Genomic DNA, 18,571 nt, shown 5'->3' with positions numbered 1-18,571 from the left:
ATCTCTCTATCTATCTATCTATCTGTAGTCATTTAAGAGTTATAATACCACAATGGTCCTTGTGCTGGAAATCATAAATTTAATTTGTTTTATTTGCCAGAGCGTACTATATAATCACTTGTCAACAGGTTCCCTTGAAGAAGTCCAAATTCAGGAAGTCAGATAAATAAGGATCCATTCCCAAACCCCGAATTGCCAAGTAATATTCCTAATCTGCTAGATTATAAAAGGTATTTTCAGGTATGATACTCCTGACTATCTCTCTGTACACTTCTGCTTTTCCCAGTCACCACCTCATGTCACTTCAGTTTGTAATGGGAATATTTCCGGTAGCACTTTAAGGCAACAAGATCGTGTAACGTTTTTTTTTTTTTCGCTCTCTCTCGGTCAGCTCGGCCACTTCATGAAGAAGTTTTTCGGAAAGGAAGCGAGCATGGAATAAGAAACTGCTGGCGTTGTACACACAAACAGCATTGTCGACCAGTCTATTAATAATAGAAGTTATGAGATTGACATTTTGCAAAATCGTTAGTTGTACTTAACAGAGATTTCAAGTTTTTTTTTTTTTCTTAATTTGATGATAAAAAAAAAAAGCAGCATAAAATGATCGTCACTTTATTTTGAATTCCGTTAAAACCGGAAGTGGTCGTTTCTTTTTCATCCTGATTAGCTTTACACCAATTTATCTTCCAAACGATAAACCCGACCGACCAGTTAGCGCAAACTTAAGACTGAGTCTGCATGTAGTCATGACTTTCCATCGGTTTTCCCAACAGTTAGCGGTTAGAAAGGCATCTCCAAGCTCTGTGTGGTTTAGGTACGTAACGTTATTTAGGTAGCTAACTGTTTCTGGTGTTGATAAAGTAATGTATATTGATACAAAGTTAGCTACTCGTTAGTTACCCGTTAACGTCGGTTATTTCCGATAAATAAACCCGACCTATTATGCAACATTAGCCGTTAACCTTGCCAATAGGCGCACAAACAACAAGTCAGTTAAAATATTATAAGTAGTTTTGGTGTATCCATTCAGCGAGATAAAAAATATTGTACTCTACGTTAGTGGGGCAGTTGTTACAATGGGTTATTATTGCTTGTAACATCGTTGAAACAGCTAGCTTTAGCTCACTTAAAGTAGCAGTAACCTTTTGATACTTCCATAGTTGAGGGTCTGCCAACTTGTACGCATACACTCACTAGGCCAAAGCAATCCTCGGCGACTTAAGGTACAAGTTTTATCTTTGTACTAAGATTATACATGTATCAATAATGACCTGCCAGTCTGTACATTTGGGTCAATTATTCCTTGAAACCTGACTTGCAATCTGACTGGAAATCAATGCGACACCGCTCCCACACACAGTGAGTTTCTGGCCATTCCTCATGTGGGCGCTAGAGGTCAGCAACACACAGGAGCGGACAGTCAGTCCAACAAGCCCGCTGTTTCACTATTCCCTAACCAATGACATGACACAGGGTAGCGCAAAACACAGCATTAATGTAGTGTAATATTACACGTTCATGAACATAAAAATCATCAGGACACTGTAAGCATATTAGTGTTTTACGCAGCCCGGCTAGCTCAGTCGGTAGAGCATGAGACTCTTAATCTCAGGGTCGTGGGTTCGAGCCCCACGTTGGGCGTATCCTTTTCAGCAGCCTGCGTTCATATGTAAACACATGTGTCCTCTGGCTTAGCTGTGCATGTGGCTGAAAACTAGTAAGACAAGAACTACAGGTGCACCATCAAACACTGTTGAAATATTCATGAGTGTGGTGACAGCACACAGCCAGTGCAAAGGACAGCCCCGGTACACATGCACACAGCACTATACTAATAGTTCTCTACATTTGTTTTCTCTGTGAGGGAGCAGGAGGAGGGGGTCTACATCTGTTTTATTTTGCTCTCATAATTATTACAGATAGCTAAATGTAGGATTCCCAGTGCACTTAGTGGATTTGGTTAATAATCAGTGGGTGCAATATAATTTACAGCAGAAACTACAGTAATATTTAACTCAAAAAAAGGTTTGGCCTTTTCAAAACCACTGGGCCTTTGCTATTGAATGCTTCCCCCAACATTAAAGACACTCAGCAGAGGTGTACTGAATATAAAATTTCTTAGTTTAGGTGCTATATATATTTTTTCTTTTTTGGAGACTAGGAATTTTGTTCTATTCGCGGTTTTGTTTTTAGTGAAGAGCTTCTCTTTCCTCTCAAGACAGTTGAGAAAGAGGGAGGAGTTTAGACAAAGGCCTGCTGCACACAAAAAAAAAATGGAGGCTTGTGCAGCGAAGCCATGGTCTCTTGCTTTTCACCTTCCACATGCTGCCATTTTTACTTCTAAAGCCTTCAAATAAGACAACTACCACCAGATGCAGCACTAAGAAGCTTCATAGTACTGCTCTATGGGAGTCTGTATGTCAAAAACTGCCGGTAATCATGTTATTTTATGGTTTTAGGCCTAGCTCTCTGCTTATTTTTCTTCCTCTGTCTCTGATACTCACACAGAGCTGCCCCTGCCTGCGCTGAACAAAGATAATTACTCAGGAAACATTTTGGCCAATCAGACGCGGCCTTGCATCCTGCCTGTGAGGAAAGGGACCAGTCAGGATCCGGCTAACATCACTGGGGCCTGATCGCCTTGCCTGAAGAGCGGAGCCTTCCCCGGCTGAGGGCTGAGAGTGTCCTCCATGTTTTATAAGTGTTGACATAACAGTGTGTCAGGCAGCCATGCATCCACAGAGGTAAGCCCTGTCTTTTTTATCTCAACTCTAATAACAACATGGCTTCCTTCTTGCTGCTGTAGTGACTGTTGATTTCTGATGATAAATGTGCACACCTTAAAATCAGAGTTTGGTGTCCCAGAGGAGGAGGAGGAGGGGGAGGGGTGGTTTTGAGGCCTTGCAAGGCCTCTGCTGCTTCACAGTGCTGAGGGTGGGGGGTTGGGTAAGGACTCTCACCCTTGCTCTCCCTCTGTGTCTCAGGGTCACATGGGTGCCCCAGACAGCCAAACTGCCATGCAGGAGGCAAGACTGGACCATGGCAAATCCTTTTTCTTTTTTATAATGCAAAAGAGAGTTACATTTATAAATATGGGCACTCACATTGCCTTTCTGTTGTGCCTGCCTGGTTTTTGTAGACTGGCAGAGAAGGTGTGGGGGGATGGGTAGTAAAGGAGGGAGGGAGGTGTTATGTACCCTTTCTAAGTAGATTGGCTCTGTTATTGTTATCTTGTGTGTCATGCCAGGCTGGGGAATGGATGCGGGGGGCAACAGATGTGCCTGTTAGGAGGACAAGGGGGTGTCGGGGCATAACTGAATACTGGTTTTCTTACTGAATAGGGTCATATTGGAGGAGGACTGGAGGCACAAATAAACATTAGGATTTCCTTTTTTTTAATATTCCAGTTTCTGTGTTTTTTTCACAACCTCTTGTAAACTGAGATTGAAGACAGCTGAAGTGAAGCCGAGGAGAGTTACTAACAGGAGTGCTTAATTTGTTTGTCAACTCCATGTTGTTTATGTATTTTTCCTCACAGTTCAGTCAGTCAGTGGAAGAGGCCGTGTGAAACAAAGGTTTGTCACCATCATTTTAATTTTTTTTTTATCCCCATGTAATTTTGCCTTTCTTGGGAAAAGGCATTGAGTCACCAGTTATCTCGGCTCACTGTTACAGCCCAAGGCCCTCAGTTTACAACCTAGTGCTACACTGACTCCATAACACCATTCATTGTAAAGTGCTTCCTTCACTTGTTGATCCTCAAACAGTGGCCATTTTGTATTTAGATCTCCTCCTGGGAGAACCGAAGCTACTTGCACTGCACATTTTTAATGGAATTTAAAAATATCAGACATTATGAAAAGATGGTGCTGGGTTTTACTTCAGACTCATGCTCACCCATTTGGTTTTTCTTATATCTTCCCCTGTTCTCATATTTTTACACATAAACTCAAAAAGATAACTAATTTTTGCTTTTGTGTGTTTTCTATGAGATTCGTTACAAAGACAAGATGTAAATAAAAACAATTTTACTATCTGTTGTTTAAAATTTTTTTAGAGCACAATAGTTCAAAAAGTGTAAATATTTTGCGCAGTACAAAGAATAGAGATTAGGCTGGTCATGTATCACCATTTTAGCAGTCACTACTACATGGGGATGAAAAGATTTCTTTTGTTTCAAACCATGTTTCACTTAAATGACCAGCAGAAAACAGTATAATCTTTGTTTTCTCTTACAACGTAATTACTACTCAAGCAGTCTCAATGTAAAACTGAAACTAGAAGTGAATATGTACTATGTAAAGTGTGTGGGCATGTTCCTGATGCTTCAAGTGAGCCTGTAATATGAATGCTATATTAATACTCAGTAATGTCAGTAATGTGTAATGCTAGGCTGAGAGAACAAATCATCTGGAACTGTCGTGGTTAGCTGAGGCACTGTAGCCTGTAAACAAGGACAGCAGAAGTTGAATAGCAGAGCTATTGACTTTTACCTCACAGCCACAAAGATAATCTCCCAAAAGGCCTTTTCAAATCCCCTCTGGTCCATACTGTCATGCCCAAGATGGGCAAGTTAAACAGAGGGAAAATAAACTGTCTAATGCAGGGGGAAATCTCTGCATTGCAGCAAAAATGCTTTTTAAGAGGAAGAGGGAAGCCTGCAGACTGTGATCCGTGTGGCACAGCACGGCCGACCAATAATGTTCCACCCCGTTGGCGCTCCAGCCAATTGCAGCTGCAGTTGAGGTTAAAGATTGACAATCGGAGGGAAAGCAGCAGGGAGAGCAAGGGCCTTCTGGAAAATTCCACAGCCATCTTTGATTCACCCTTTTACAGCCTTATGTAAAATCCAGGTCAAATGTTTCTCTTATTCAGACTATTCTGTGCATAGCAGTAGTATACTAAATGTGCTAATTAAGTGTTGGATGTTTATTTGGTTAGTGTTTTTAAGGAACTATAAAGGAGCCATGTTAAAATAGACTCATTAATATAGAATTATTATGATATGGAAATGCAGGCAAATGTCTTGACCTTGAACTTATACCTTTTGCATGAGACGGTTTTGCTTTTAATAATTTCAGGAAAAGCACAAGCTGGTGGTCTGTATTTCCTAATGTATCTGCGTAACACTGTTGTTCCTGTGTGAGGCAGAATGTGTCTCTTGCTGTTTTACTCAACCCAAAGAGGCTTTATAATACAGACCAAGTAATCTGTCTAAGGGTCATGGGTGGCAGGGAGACTCTTTCGCATTCAACAGTATTAATCCCAAGTGTTCTTGAGGGCATTTCCAATGTAAAGAATACAAGATAATTGCATATCTTTACTGGTTTACATTACAGAGCTCATTTATGCTGGTATTTGTATTTTTGATGAGGGAAAAGGGCATATCTCTTTGTTAAGAGATAAAGAATAGGTTTGCGGGAACTGACTATTCTCACAGTGCTGGTCTCTTAAGTGAAACCTAATTATTCTGCGACAGCAGTACTCACACTGAAGGCGAAAAGACTAGACTGAAAGGTAAAAAAAAAAAAAAAAAAGCTCCTCATTTTGCAGGATTTTGTCTGTTGTCTCCCTCCCTGTTTCTCCGCTATCTACCAGCAGTGTTGTTGGTTTGTCTCGTCATAGCTATGTTTTAATGTTGAACTGTAATCTCCACAGATCTCTGGTCCTCCTGCATGGATGTGCCAGTGCCTGAGACTGAGACTCAGAGTGGGGGATGGGGGAGAGGGGGGAGGGGAGCAAGCTGTGGCCTCCATTTTCTGTGACGAGAAAACCCTGCTCGTCTCTCACAGGAGTGGAATCTCAAGGCATACAGTCAGTGTTGTTTTCTTTTTGTCCATCAGGTACTACTTGCAGAAGGGGATGTTGTCAGTATTTTCTTGAACCCGGTCCTTCTGGAATATATCCCAGAGTCTGCTGAGGATTTATTTGGCTAACTATCCTTGTATGATGGGACACAGCTCCTGCTCTGAGAATGCCCTTTGGAACAGCATGCTTTTTTGCTTCTGGTCATCCTGTCTTCCTGGTAGTTGCAGCACTATCTGACCATTGGTGTTTTTTTTTAGTATCTATAGGGTTGCGGCACTTTGTTCAGCAGCTATGGGCTGTCTGGTAGCGAGTGCTCTGTCTTTTCACTGCTTTGGTACACGTAGCAGAGGGAGTTGGCTAACGTTTTCTTATTTTCATGTGGGCCTCGTTTGTTCACTGTGTCCGGAACAGGAAGGCCCCAGAGGGGTTGGGGTGTGTGTGTGTGTGTGTGTGTGTGTGTGTGTGTGTGTGTGTGTGTGTGTGTGTGTGTGTGTGCGCATGTGTGTGCGTGTGTGTGTGTGTGTGTATGTGTGTGTGTGTGTGTGTGTGTGTGTGTGTATGACTGTTAGCAGGTTGAAACAAGACACCCATCTACTGGATTCTATTTTTTATCTGGTCAACCCACCTCTATCCTCATCTAGATGACATAAGTTATTGTAGATAGTTTTGGTTTGATAAGTGTGTTGGCAGGCAGTTTGTGTGTGAAAGGACAAAGGAGTGTATCTAGATTTGCTTTGATTTGACCTCTTCATTACTGGGAGCATTATGTTTGGGACAATAGGCCTTATCATTGTTTCACCCTTGGATTGTGAGTCAGACATCAAGGTTTACTCTTTTTAAATGTGTCTGTGTTTATTGGTTGGTTGATTGATGTGATCATACCTAATAATCTCTTTTAAAGTTGGGTTTATAAGGTCTGATACATCTTGAAAGCCCTTGAGTGTTTTTTCTTAACCATGTCTGCATTCATGCCCATCAGATTTTGATGTGAAAGCATTTGATCAACTTTGTGTTGAATATCTTTGAAAGGCAGGGGTGTGAAAAGCATGAGGAACATTCTTTAGTTTTATAGGAAAAAACACCTCTCTTGCAAATGGGTTGACCTTTGAGTCATTGCTCGTACACTCAGCATCCTGACTGGAAATTGGAGCTGAACCCAGGGCTATGAACTGGTCAAGTGTGTGACCTGTCAGGGTTTTCTCCTAGGGGACTGTGAATAAGGGTACATCCTTGGAACGAGGCCCTCTGTTGCTCTGACAAAGGAGGAGCTGAACACTCAAAGAGCTCCATTCATCACCAAACTCCCCCTTATTCTGCTCCTTTTTTCCTTAGAGGAAATGAGATGAGAGCAGAACCAGAGACACAGGGAATCGGGCTTTTACATAAGTGCTAGATTTGTGAGTTGGAGAGGCAGTGTCTGTATTATTTGGAGCCTTATTTACTGATAGTGATACAAATAAGATGTTTCTTAGTGAATGTCAAAATTAATGTGCTTGTATTGGTCACAGCATCTGCAAATTGGCCTGTGTTGGAGGTTTAGGCCCCAGATCTTGAGCTAGAGCTAGGTTTGAAGCCTTAGAGCTTATTAAAGATCTGTTGCTGTTGGTCTCCAGGAATCATCCCAAAAGCCTCAGGGACACCTGTTGTTAGAGAAGGGGCTTAAGAGGTACCAGAAGCAGGTACTCATCATGAGATTTTGTCTCTTGAGTTAGTATGGATCAATTCCCCCTGGTTTTATTGTAATTGTAGGACTGCTACTATTTTTGATAGACAAACAAAGATGATAGCAAAGATGAGGGCTTGGTTTTAAGATCTTACATCTATGGTGTCTCCTGGAGGACGGACATGCACACTAATCTCAGCTAGATGGCCTGAAGCGTTGTTGTGAATCTCAACTCGTGCCTAGCGGAGATGAGTGTTGCCATGGAGATTGTTACCATTGTCTCTCTTGGAACATAAAGAATGAATTCTGACTGGTTGTCACTGATAAAGTGGAAAGGAGTTGAGCTTTATTACATGATGTCAGAAATGTATTGAACTCAAATAAAAAAATAGCGGTGGAAACCTGCGGAGTCTCTAGTGAAAGCTCCTGTGGGACCTGGGTGCCTTAGGTGGTGTTCCACTTGTTTACTGTTATACTGATTTGGTTTGTGAACACCCTTTTTGACTTGTGTTTCCCTCTCTTTCTCTCTGTCTGTGTTTCTGTGTGCTCTTGTTCTGTGCTCTGCAGTCTGGCTGAGGAGGAGATAAAAACAGAGTCTGATGTGGTAGAGGGGATGGATGCGTCTATACGATCCAAAGGTAAGTCTCTAAGGCCAAGTAGCCTACATTAAAAGCCAAACATCTTAGACAGCTTAGATTCAGAGTATGAAGAGGCTATTTAAGTTTCAAAAGCAGTCTAATGCATTTTGGGAATCTTGTAGGAATACACAGATAATGCATTATGCCCAGCTGTCTGCCTGTTTAGAATTGATGTCAAGTGAGTCAACACAGTGTGCATCAGCAGACACCGCTACTGCACGGCAGCTTTGAGGCAGCTCTCTTGCGTGCATTAACCTAATGTGTTGTTGTTGTAACAGTTTTAATATTTTCAATAACTGCTATTCAAATCTAGCGTGGTTGCTATCACACTGGATCTGAAAAGCAGAAGTATGTGCTTTTGAGATTGGTATGATGATGAAAATGCTAAAAGCTGGACACTATATCTGACCTTGAAATTGCTCAACTTGACAAAAGAACTTCAATTTCTACTTCTTTCCTTGGGTCCTCAATATGCCCTGGCAATGTGAGATAAAGGGAATGATAGATTATGGTGTCTGATAGGTTTCATCCTCTCTGTCTATTCATGCAGAAGGTAAGTCTCTATCACAGCATGCCAGTCAGTAGAAGCCTTTCTATTAAACCCTGCTGAGCTTGTGTAATGAGTTTGAATCGAATGCAGTGAATGATACTAGTTTGTCTTGTGCTCTGTGCTCAGTCCCTGATCCTCCAGGTTCAGCAGAACGGGCACTGGCCCCACAGAAAAGGAAGGTGCCCAGTCCTACCCATTCCTCCAATGGACACTCTCCCTCAGACACCTCCCCCAGCCCCATCAAGAAGAAGAAGAAGCCTGGGGCTGTCAACTGTGCTAACAAAGATCAGGTAAGGATGGTCAGACCTGTATGGGTGACCTGCTTCGAGAGTGGATTTGTGGGAGTGTCTGCGTGTCTTTCAGCGGTTCACCTAAACGTTTGAAGCAGTGGCACCAGTGCATGGTCATTTGATGGATTCATTCTTATTTTTGAGACATGTTGCATTTTTCATGGTAACTGACATGTGGACTTAATCACTCATGAACATTTATGTCCAGTTGTTGTGGTTTAAAAAAAAAAAAAAAAAATCCTCTTGTGATTATCAGACAATGATACCAGTATTACCTGCTTGCCACATGAGTTTTGATGCTGAGTAATTCCCTTTTGTGCCTCTTTGTTAGACATGCATGACATTAAAGGCAATTCAGCTGTTTTTCATGTGATACTTTGACTGATCTTTGATCTGACTGTAGTTTATTACCTGGATAAATTTAGAAAACATGGTTTGGTTTTCTGGAAGTGTACATTTGAAATGCAGTAAAATGTATCCAATGTAATGTATCTTAAAAACAAACAAAAAAAAAAAAAAAAAAAAAAAAAAAACAGAAAGCACAGGTTAATATGAAGAAGTGTTAAAGTTTGTACAAAGTCATCCTTAGGTAGTGTAAGCCCAAATTGATTTAAATTTGTAATAGAGCTTTACTGATACTCTGATATCTTTGGGACTGATACAGATACTGTTTGGGAGTAAACTACTTCTGTTTATAATATATTTGCAGATATTAAAAAAAAACAAACAAAAAAAACATTAACACATTTTTATAAAGAAATCCCCAAATTTAGTAATGAAATAGTTATAATAAAGATATGTATTGGAGGCCTGATATTTTACAGTTGAACAAATAAACTTCTTAAGTTCTTAACACAATCCGCCATCGCACCACCATCTGCTCAGCTGTGATACATTACTCTGCAAACTCACATGCTATACAAAGCATTGTAAAGTATAGGATTCTGCTGGACAAACTTTTGCCTTTTGGCCAACTTATTTGCTAAAACAGTTATATCGCTGATGAGCCAGTGCTGGCTGATCATATCTTCCAGTTGATATATTTGTATGGTGTTACTTTGTGCTGTGAAACACGCTACAAGACCATCTGTGACCTGTTAATGTGTGGATTGATGTTTGTAGGGCCCTTACCAGAGAAACAAACCATGTGTCGTGACTGCTCTCAGGTGAGAGGTCAGCTATCAAATTATCACATGAAAAGAAACAGCAGTTACCCTTTGGCCCACACTCCAAAACCTTTCAGCTCAGTCACAGTTGAACTGATCACATGATCTGAACATTCAGATGTCATGATCACTGTTATGCTTTGTTTACTGATTTGTTTAGGGGTGGGGTATCAGATACATCACATAAGGCTCATTGTTGGTCCACTCAGGAAAAGTTGGGACTCAAGATTTATTGCTTTTCAACCATGACTTTTTCTATAAACATTTACACATACCAGCAGACAGATTTCAAAAAGCTATGAGAATAGCCTTGATTCTTTAAGCTATCCTTGTGTTGAGTGCCTGCTTTATTCCCCTCCATGCTGCTTACCCTGCCTTATTGTTGCCTTGTTGTTTCTGTCGCACTGCACCTGTTTGTGTTTGTTCCTGCGTGGTTTTGAAACCTGCCCCCCCTGTTTCTCTTGCCTGCATTTCAGTCAGAGCTAAGACATGGTCCCTTTTACTATGTGAAGCAGCCAGCACTCACCACAGACCCTGTTGATGTTGTACCGCAGGACGGCAGGAATGACTTCTACTGCTGGCTGTGCCACCGCGAGGGCCAGGTGCTCTGCTGTGAGCTCTGCCCCAGGGTGTACCATGCCAAGTGCCTCAAACTACCAGCCGAGCCCGAGGGCGACTGGTTCTGTCCAGAGTGTGAGGTATTTTGTGTGTGCGTGTGGATGTACACAAGTGATGCGCACGCTTATGAGTCTTTAAGCCATTGGTTCTCAGTCCTGGTCCTCATGACCCACAGCCCTGCTAGTTTTATTCCAGTCATCCAGTCAGGAATTATTTTACCTAGGATGGAAGATGAATACAAACATTTGCAACTGACTACCGAGTAGGATAGAAAAAGAGCTGTAATCTGGGTCCTGAGGACCAGGATAGAGCTGCTTTAAGGAACAATCTTGCTTGCTCAGTTTACAATGAGCTTGTGCCATGGATCATATGAGAAATGCTAGAAGAATTAAAGTAGTCTTGATCTGCTTCTTTATCTTTCTGAGCAATTTCTCTCGCATTTTTGTTAACTGGCATAATTGTGAACAGGTAACTTTTTTATTGCTGGATTTAGTTAATATCTCTGCAGACTCAAGCAGATATGTGTAGTTGTATTCAGTCCTTTTGCTTGATGAGGTCTGTTTCAATAATACAGATACCATTTTTTGCAGAAAATCACTGTTGCTGAATGCATAGAAACGCAGAGCAAGGCCATGACAATGCTAACCATAGACCAACTCTCCTATCTGCTAAAGTTCGCCCTCCAGAAGATGAAACAGCCTGGGGTCAGTCACTTAATAACCTCTGTCTTTCAAAGTAAAGCACTTTGTTATTTACACAAACTGGTTGCTTGTAATTATCCATGCTGTGGGACAACCAAATTTTGGCCTTTTTCTAAGTGTAACTTTTTATCCAATGACCAGACGGAACCTTTTCAGAAGCCTGTGTCTCTGGAACAGCACCCAGATTATGCTGAGTACATCTTCCACCCCATGGACCTGTGTACTTTAGAGAAGGTAAAATGAGACGTGTAATAGCTGTAACAATATATACTTTTAAATTGGTCATTATTATTAATCACTGAAATGTGTTGTCTCATCGATTTTTATTACTCTGATGTTTTGACAGAATATCAAAAAGAAAATGTATGGTTGCACCGAAGCCTTTCTTGCTGACATGAAATGGATTTTGCACAACTGCATAATTTATAATGGAGGTAGGCCATGAAGGGCTGTGCTAGTAACCCCCCCATCTCTGCTTATTTGAAAAAAAAAAAAAAAAAAAAAAAAAAAAAAGTTGTGACTCACCCTTCTTGTGGCTTTGTTCCAGGTAATCACAAACTAACAGCAACAGCAAAAGTCATTGTCAAGATTTGTGAACATGAGGTAAATCGCCTTTACTAATTTGATAATGGTAACTGTTGATGTGTATAATTCATGTATGGTTAAATAGTTTGATCTCTTTCTGTGGTAATATTTTAATTTTGTTTTGTATATATTTTAGATGAATGAGATTGAGGTGTGTCCAGAGTGCTACTTGTCTTCATGCCAAAAAAGGGACAACTGGTTTTGCGAGCCTTGTGTAAGTCTCTACATAATGTCCCAGTTTATGTAAAGAGTTATTCTTATTGACTTTGATCTTCTAACTTAGAAGGTGTTCGATATATACCAGCAAAAACTTTCAAGCATTAATTTATTTTGGTTTGTTGCCCAATAGAGTCAACCCCACCCCCTTGTGTGGGCTAAGCTAAAGGGCTTTCCCTTCTGGCCAGCAAAGGCGCTGCGAGAGAAGGATGGGCAGGTGGATGCACGCTTCTTTGGACAACATGATAGGTGAGCTTGGGTTTGGAGCCCATTAGAGCGAATTGACTCGTTATATTTGAATCGCCACACCTAAACTCAAATTAGTACTCTTGCTGTGCCACAATCCCCAAATGTTGTCTTACACTGTCCTTTCCTTCCTCTCAGGGCCTGGGTCCCCATCAACAACTGCTACCTCATGTCCAAAGAGATCCCTTTCTCTGTGAAGAAGACCAAGAGCATATTCAACAGTGCCATGCAAGAGATGGAGGTCTATGTAGAAAACATCCGCAAGAAATTTGGAATCTTCAACTATGCACCGTTCCGTACCCCCTACACACCCAACAACCAGCTGCAGATGCTACTCGACCCCTCCAACCCCAGTGCTGGGACAGTTAAAACAGAAAAATCTGAGAAACTTCGTTTAAACTTTGATATAACCGCATCTCCAAAGATGGTCCTTTCCAAGACTTCCACACCCAGTGGGATGAGCCGGAGGATCTCTATGACGGACATGCCTCGGTCACCCATGAGCACCAACTCCTCTGTTCACACAGGCTCTGATGTGGAGCAGGATGGGACAGAGAGGGCTCCCAGGAACCCTGCTTTCCATTACAGCACGGGAGAGGAATCTATGGACTGCAGTGGTAATTAAATGATAAAGTCTACATCACTCTGGCTATGTAGCAATGGGGGGTATGATACCATTTTTGAAACATTTTAACTATGTGTAAAACAAAGTAACTAATCTGTGATTTTTAAAAAAAAAAAAAAAAACTATTTTGTTTGAATTGCAGCATCTCCTGCCTCAATGAAGATGACTCCTGCTGGGAACGCAACGGGCAGCCCCAAGCCCTTCAGTCCTGGCCTGGTACCCAAACAGGAGAGGACTGTAGGGACGGGGAGCATCCTTAATCTTAACTTGGGTCAGCACTATTATTACTGCTCACTTCAACACAAATTGTACTGTAATTATGTTGTCACAGATTGATAATCTGTGACAACAGATGTGAGACGATACTCAGGAGAGGTTTTTTCTCAGGGGCCCAGAAGTTAAATGTTAACCCTTTCCCTTCAGATCGAGTGAAAGCTGAGATGGATCTGAAGGAGCTGAGTGAGACTGTGCAACAACAGCAGCAGCAACAGCAGCAACAAGGAGCGCCAGCCACCCTCCCTACCCCAAAGAGACCTATCAGGAGCCTGGACAAGACTATTGAAAGCTGCAAGGCTCAGCTTGGTACATTCAAATCACCAAAGACAGACACTGTGTGCTCTCTAAATTTACTTTGTTGCACAGCCCTGTTCTTCCACATGCCATGCCTTGTTGTTAGTGATATCTACTGTAATATCAAAACATCCTGGTAATTTCAAGAATAATTCAGTTTCCCTTATGATATGCAAATGGATGGTTGGCCAGAGTAGTCTCAGGTCAAACTGAAATTTATAATTTGTTTTTCATGTAATCGCGTGATACCAGATCCACTAATGCAATAGTGTGAAAGGAGATCCTCATGACAGATTTCGTAATTCTAGATCATGACTTTACATCATCTTTAAAAAATAAGGCACTGTGTTAGGATAGATGTGGAGGATTTTGCCCAAAACTGAATCATGCGGTAGCTACCTCTATGTGACCTCCTCTGGCCTTGACAGTGGTGGTGGCTAAATGCTGATATTTGTCAGGCTATTATCAAAAAATCAAAGTGTTCATTCCAGTGCATTTGACAAAAAAAATGTGCATCTTTTCACAACATGTGATTAATACATTTTTGTTTCTCCATACAGGAATAGATGAGATTTCTGAAGATGTCTATAAAGGCGTGGAACACAGTGACTCTGAGGATTCTGAGAAATCTGACTCAAGTGACAGTGAGTATCTCAGCGATGAGGAGCACAGGCCAAAGAGCTCTGTTCAGGACGACAAGGACAAAGCAGAGCGAAAGAGGCCCAAAGCAACGGCACAAGCAGAGAATAAGGAGGGAGTTACAGGGACAGGAGATAAACCCACCCCTGAACCCCTGCTCAAAGACAAGCAGGGCAGCAGTGGCCCAGACAGGGAAACCCAGGACAAGCCCAGAACGCCCCAGTCTCAGCCCCTCCCTGACAAGTCCAAGGCCCGAGAGGAGGGTAAAGCAGCTGCTCCCTCATCCCTGGCTGAACAAGACTCTGATTCTGAAAGAGAACTGGTGATCGACCTGGGAGATGAGCATGGGAGAAGTGATCGCAAGAGAGCCAGACGAGAGACAGGCGCTCCTGCTGCCAAAACTTTCAAAGAGTCTTCTGCTACCAAGTTGGAAGGTGAGTTCTTTGCTACACTCATGTCCCTTTGTGCTTCTCACATGACATGTTACACAGTCAGGCGGAAAGTTAGAGGAAATACCACTTGGAAAGTTGGAGGAAATACCATCTTAGTTTGTGATGTTTTCTTGGCCTAGGTAAATTCCCCTCATCTGCTGCAGCAGTCTCACCAGCACAGGAAGCTTCCTCCACCTCTAACCTGAAAGATCCTTCACAACCTGCCATCACAGCAGCCCTTAACCTGGTTTCCACTACAACCTCTGGCCAGCCTAACTCTGGCCCAACCAGTAGTGCTCCTGCCCCCTCTCCTGCCTCCACCTTCATCTCCACAACAGCCTCAGTCCCTGCAGCCGTAAAGAAACAGCGCCCTCTTCTGCCGAAAGAGACAGCCCAGGCTGTGCAGCGGGCAGTAGTTTGGAATCCCACCAACAAGTTCCAAACGTCGTCTCAGAAGTGGCACATGCAGAAGGTGCAGAGGCAGCAACATGGAGATCAGCCAGCAGTGCAGACACAGGCGCAGACTCAGGTGCAAACACGCAGCCCACAACAGCTGCAAGCCCAGCAGCAGAATTCCTCCTCTAGTACACGCTACCAGACCAGACAAGCAGCCAAAGGTACATACACCGGCATCAACACTCCTCTCCCAAACTTCATAAAATGTAAATCAATATGGATGTATAATTTCCCTTTTTTTCCTTTTTCCTCCATCATCTCCACCAGTGCAACAAAAAGACTCCCCTCAGAGCACATCCTCCTCTTCAGTTACTGCGGTCACCTCTGGCAGTTCCTCCTCCTTCATAGCAGGAGACCTGCAGATCCCCACAGTTTCAGCTGATGTGGCTGCAGACATAGCCAAGTACACAAACAAAGTAAGACAGAATCCTCAGCTCCATGAAGAAAGATTATCATGAAATAAAAAAAATGAGTACTATCATTTTTTTCTCTATAGTCATGTAATTAATTTTTTTGCAATTCATGTATTTTGTAACATCTTGATTATAATGTAAAGAAAGATCATATTCAAAAGAACTAGATGCTCTTCATTTGTATTTCAGTAGTGTCCTTGCCTCTTCTTTATCTGCGAGATTAAAACAGTCATTTAAAACCTTGGACTTTAATTCTAATACCACATTGTCTTTTCAGATTATGGACACAATAAAAGGGACAATGACTGAAATCTACAATGATCTTTCCAAAAGCACATCAGGAAACACAATTGCAGAAGTAGGTATTCTGGCATACAGAAAGATGGATATTAACGTGGTGTACTAAGACTTCACAAGTTATACCTGACGATAATCATTGGGTGCATTTTGCTATAGATTCGACGGTTACGGATAGAGATTGAGAAACTTCAATGGTTACATCAGCAAGAGCTATCGGAGATGAAGCACAACTTGGGTATGTTTGTTGCTTCCAAGTATTTATGTGACCACTCGCCTTAAAAGTTGTGTGTGCCACTAAACCGGTCACTGTATGAGTGAACGATGTGAATTCAATAATAGGAATACAATCATTTGTGGATATTTTTTCTACAGTTGTGGCTGTGTTTCAAATATGTTTATTTTGCCTGTCGTAAATACAGAACTGACAATGGCAGAGATGAGGCAGAGTCTTGAGCAGGAAAGGGAACGGTTGGTTGCAGAGGTGAAGAAGCAGATGGAGACGGAGAAGCAGCAGGCAGTGGATGAAACCAAAAAGAAGCAGTGGTGCGCCAACTGCAGGAAAGAGGCCATCTTCTACTGTTGCTGGAACACCAGTTACTGTGATTATCCCTGCCAGCAAGCCCACTGGCCAGAACACATGAAGTCCTGCACACAGTCAGGTAACAATCAGACAGTGCTGTTTCAAAGATACAGATTACATCTGGATGCCTGCTAATTTAAGGAATGGTTCTTTAAAAAATAAGAGTTGGTTTATTATCTACTCACTCTCATGTCAGTTGAGAACCTTGGTTCATGTATGGCCAGCACTTTTAAGCATAATACTACTCTTCTACAGCAAAACCTAATTGGTCGCCTCCTCATTGTGTTTGATTGACACTACTTTGGTCCTGCCAAATTGTGGTTAACTCCAAAGAGGATTCAGGGGGATGGAGGAGGTGTAACTCAGGTCAAAATGAATACGAGGCAATGTACTCAACAAGTTGGCTGAAGTCCATAGGGGACCTCATGTGTGGACCTCATTCCAATACTGGCGTGATTATCGCCCCTGTTGTTGGTTCTATTTGAGAAGCATTGCTGCAGCATTCTGTACCACGTAAAGGCAAGACAGGAACACTTGAATAATACCAAAATACAGAGAAGTCTTTTGCTGTGCCCTCATTTTATTTTTATGTTCTTCCAGCCACAGCTTCGCAGCAGGAACCCGAGGCAGAGTCCAACTCAGACGCTTCAGTCAAACCATCAGGCCATTCGCCTGCTGCACAGACCCTCCCCTCTGGAACAGGATCCATACCAGACAAAAGCTCCTCCCCCACATATATGGACAAGAGCAAGGACAGTGCTGGTGTTACTGTGACCTAACCGCTACACTACACACAGTCTAACATTTTGCAAGGCCGCTGTGTGGGCTTATGACGTCAAACATGAGGCATACTTAATGGTTGAAGGCCTGCACCTCTGTGACAAATCACTTTGATTTTCCATCCCCATCTGTGTGTCTGCTTGGTGGTCGGAAAATGCTTTTGTCATCCCTCATTTGCAGTTCCCACATGTCTGTGTTCAGGTGGTTTCACCTTGTGTCTGTAGCCTGTCTTGAAGAATAAAATGTGAGTCTGTGTATTTCCTTAACTATCCTAAGTTTCATGTTTTAGTTGTGTCACCACTCTGTTTCAGATCTGAGAAAGATTGTATCGAACCATCAGTTATTTGCTACACGACATCAACGCTGCTCTGACGTACTTCAAGGCTGTTTTATTTTAATAGTCCTCCATGTAAAAGAAAAATGTTGAAACAGCCAGCAGTTGAGTGTATTCCATTTGTGTTGTGCCATCAAAGGCATTCTGAGAAATATAAGTGTAACTTTCATTATTCTGTCTTCAACCGTGTTGCACCATGTTAGCATTGGCATTTTTGGCTCATACCTGTTTTATATTGTAGCGCCACAGTGTATACATAAAATAATGATCTGTGATTTATTAAAAAAACAAAAACAAAACAAGCAAACAAAAAAAGGAAATTTAAAAACTGTACAAAGATTTTTTGTAAGAAAATACCTGAACAATATTTATAGTGTTATATGTTTTTATAATATGTTTAATGAAATCACATTTCTATGTGTCTGAACAAAAAAAAAAAAGTTATCTGAAAAAGAATTACTTCACATGAATGTCACCACTGAGCAAAGTCTCTGTTCAAACGATTATTCAAAAATAATGTAAAACCTAGTCAGACTATTATATACTGGGGTAAATGGAAACTGCAATTTGACTGTATATTATTTCCTGTGAGCATGTCTGTTTTAAGTTTGTGTCATTCTTGTTTACATATTGTACATATAAATGGATTGTTTGAAAAAAATAAAACTGGTCTGATCACTTTGTGGCTCAGCAGATTACTGTGTCCTCAAATTAGTAACAGAGGGATGAAACAAGGGTTACAGTTTATCAAGTGAGTTTATCAGAATTTTTGACTTGGACAGAAGAGCCCTCATTGTTAATTAACAGCAATAATTTAGTAGAACTTGTTTCATTTTCTGTATCTGTGTATGGAAGTGATGATTCCTCGTCATAGATCAAAACATGAACATAACAGAGCTCGTTATTCCAGTCTCACTAGCTCTCACTATAGTAACTTATGTTGCTGTTGTTTTTCAGTT

General features: G+C 41.6%; 1 protein-coding gene and 1 non-coding gene across 6 annotated transcripts; both read left to right on the top strand.

Moving 5' to 3' along the window:
• The first annotated feature begins 707 nt into the window (after positions 1–707).
• Positions 708–18,293, top strand: LOC115362676 (protein kinase C-binding protein 1-like). 5 transcript variants are annotated; one of them, XM_030056711.1, is made up of 21 exons: positions 2,278–2,418; positions 2,512–2,747; positions 8,042–8,112; positions 8,789–8,952; positions 10,673–10,816; positions 11,327–11,440; positions 11,579–11,671; positions 11,784–11,871; positions 11,985–12,040; positions 12,159–12,236; positions 12,372–12,487; positions 12,623–13,101; positions 13,252–13,380; positions 13,533–13,691; positions 14,240–14,752; positions 14,890–15,366; positions 15,473–15,621; positions 15,896–15,976; positions 16,075–16,153; positions 16,338–16,577; positions 17,099–18,293. In XM_030056711.1, the coding sequence occupies exons 2-21, from the start codon at positions 2,734–2,736 to the stop codon at positions 17,275–17,277; spliced, it is 3,423 nt and encodes a 1,140-aa protein (XP_029912571.1). In that variant the 5' UTR covers positions 2,278–2,418; positions 2,512–2,733; the 3' UTR covers positions 17,278–18,293. The 5 variants fall into 5 exon arrangements, with proteins under 5 accessions (XP_029912567.1, XP_029912571.1, XP_029912569.1 ...); XM_030056709.1 differs by adding an exon at positions 3,542–3,578 and having other exon boundaries at positions 10,595–10,816; positions 11,327–11,671; XM_030056707.1 differs by lacking the exon at positions 2,278–2,418 and adding an exon at positions 708–817 and having other exon boundaries at positions 10,595–10,816; positions 11,327–11,671.
• Positions 1,572–1,644, top strand: trnak-cuu (transfer RNA lysine (anticodon CUU)). The gene has a single exon. It is a non-coding gene; the product is annotated as a tRNA-Lys (tRNA).
• Positions 18,294–18,571: the final 278 nt, after the last annotated feature.

This window comes from Myripristis murdjan, chromosome 7 (assembly GCF_902150065.1).
Source record: "Myripristis murdjan chromosome 7, fMyrMur1.1, whole genome shotgun sequence".
Taxonomy (NCBI): Eukaryota; Metazoa; Chordata; class Actinopteri; order Holocentriformes; family Holocentridae; genus Myripristis; species Myripristis murdjan.
Note: the sequence above shows the minus strand (reverse complement) of the source record. Positions and strands in the feature narration are given on the sequence as shown.

What these genes read in the sequence shown, in the direction of transcription:
- LOC115362676 (XM_030056707.1), top strand. An exon ending in ACTGTGCTAACAAAGATCAG is followed by an intron (nt 8,953 to 10,594) that starts GTAAGGATGGTC and finishes CCTGCATTTCAG; the next exon opens with TCAGAGCTAAGACATGGTCC. An exon ending in GGAATCTATGGACTGCAGTG is followed by an intron (nt 13,102 to 13,251) that starts GTAATTAAATGA and finishes TTTGAATTGCAG; the next exon opens with CATCTCCTGCCTCAATGAAG.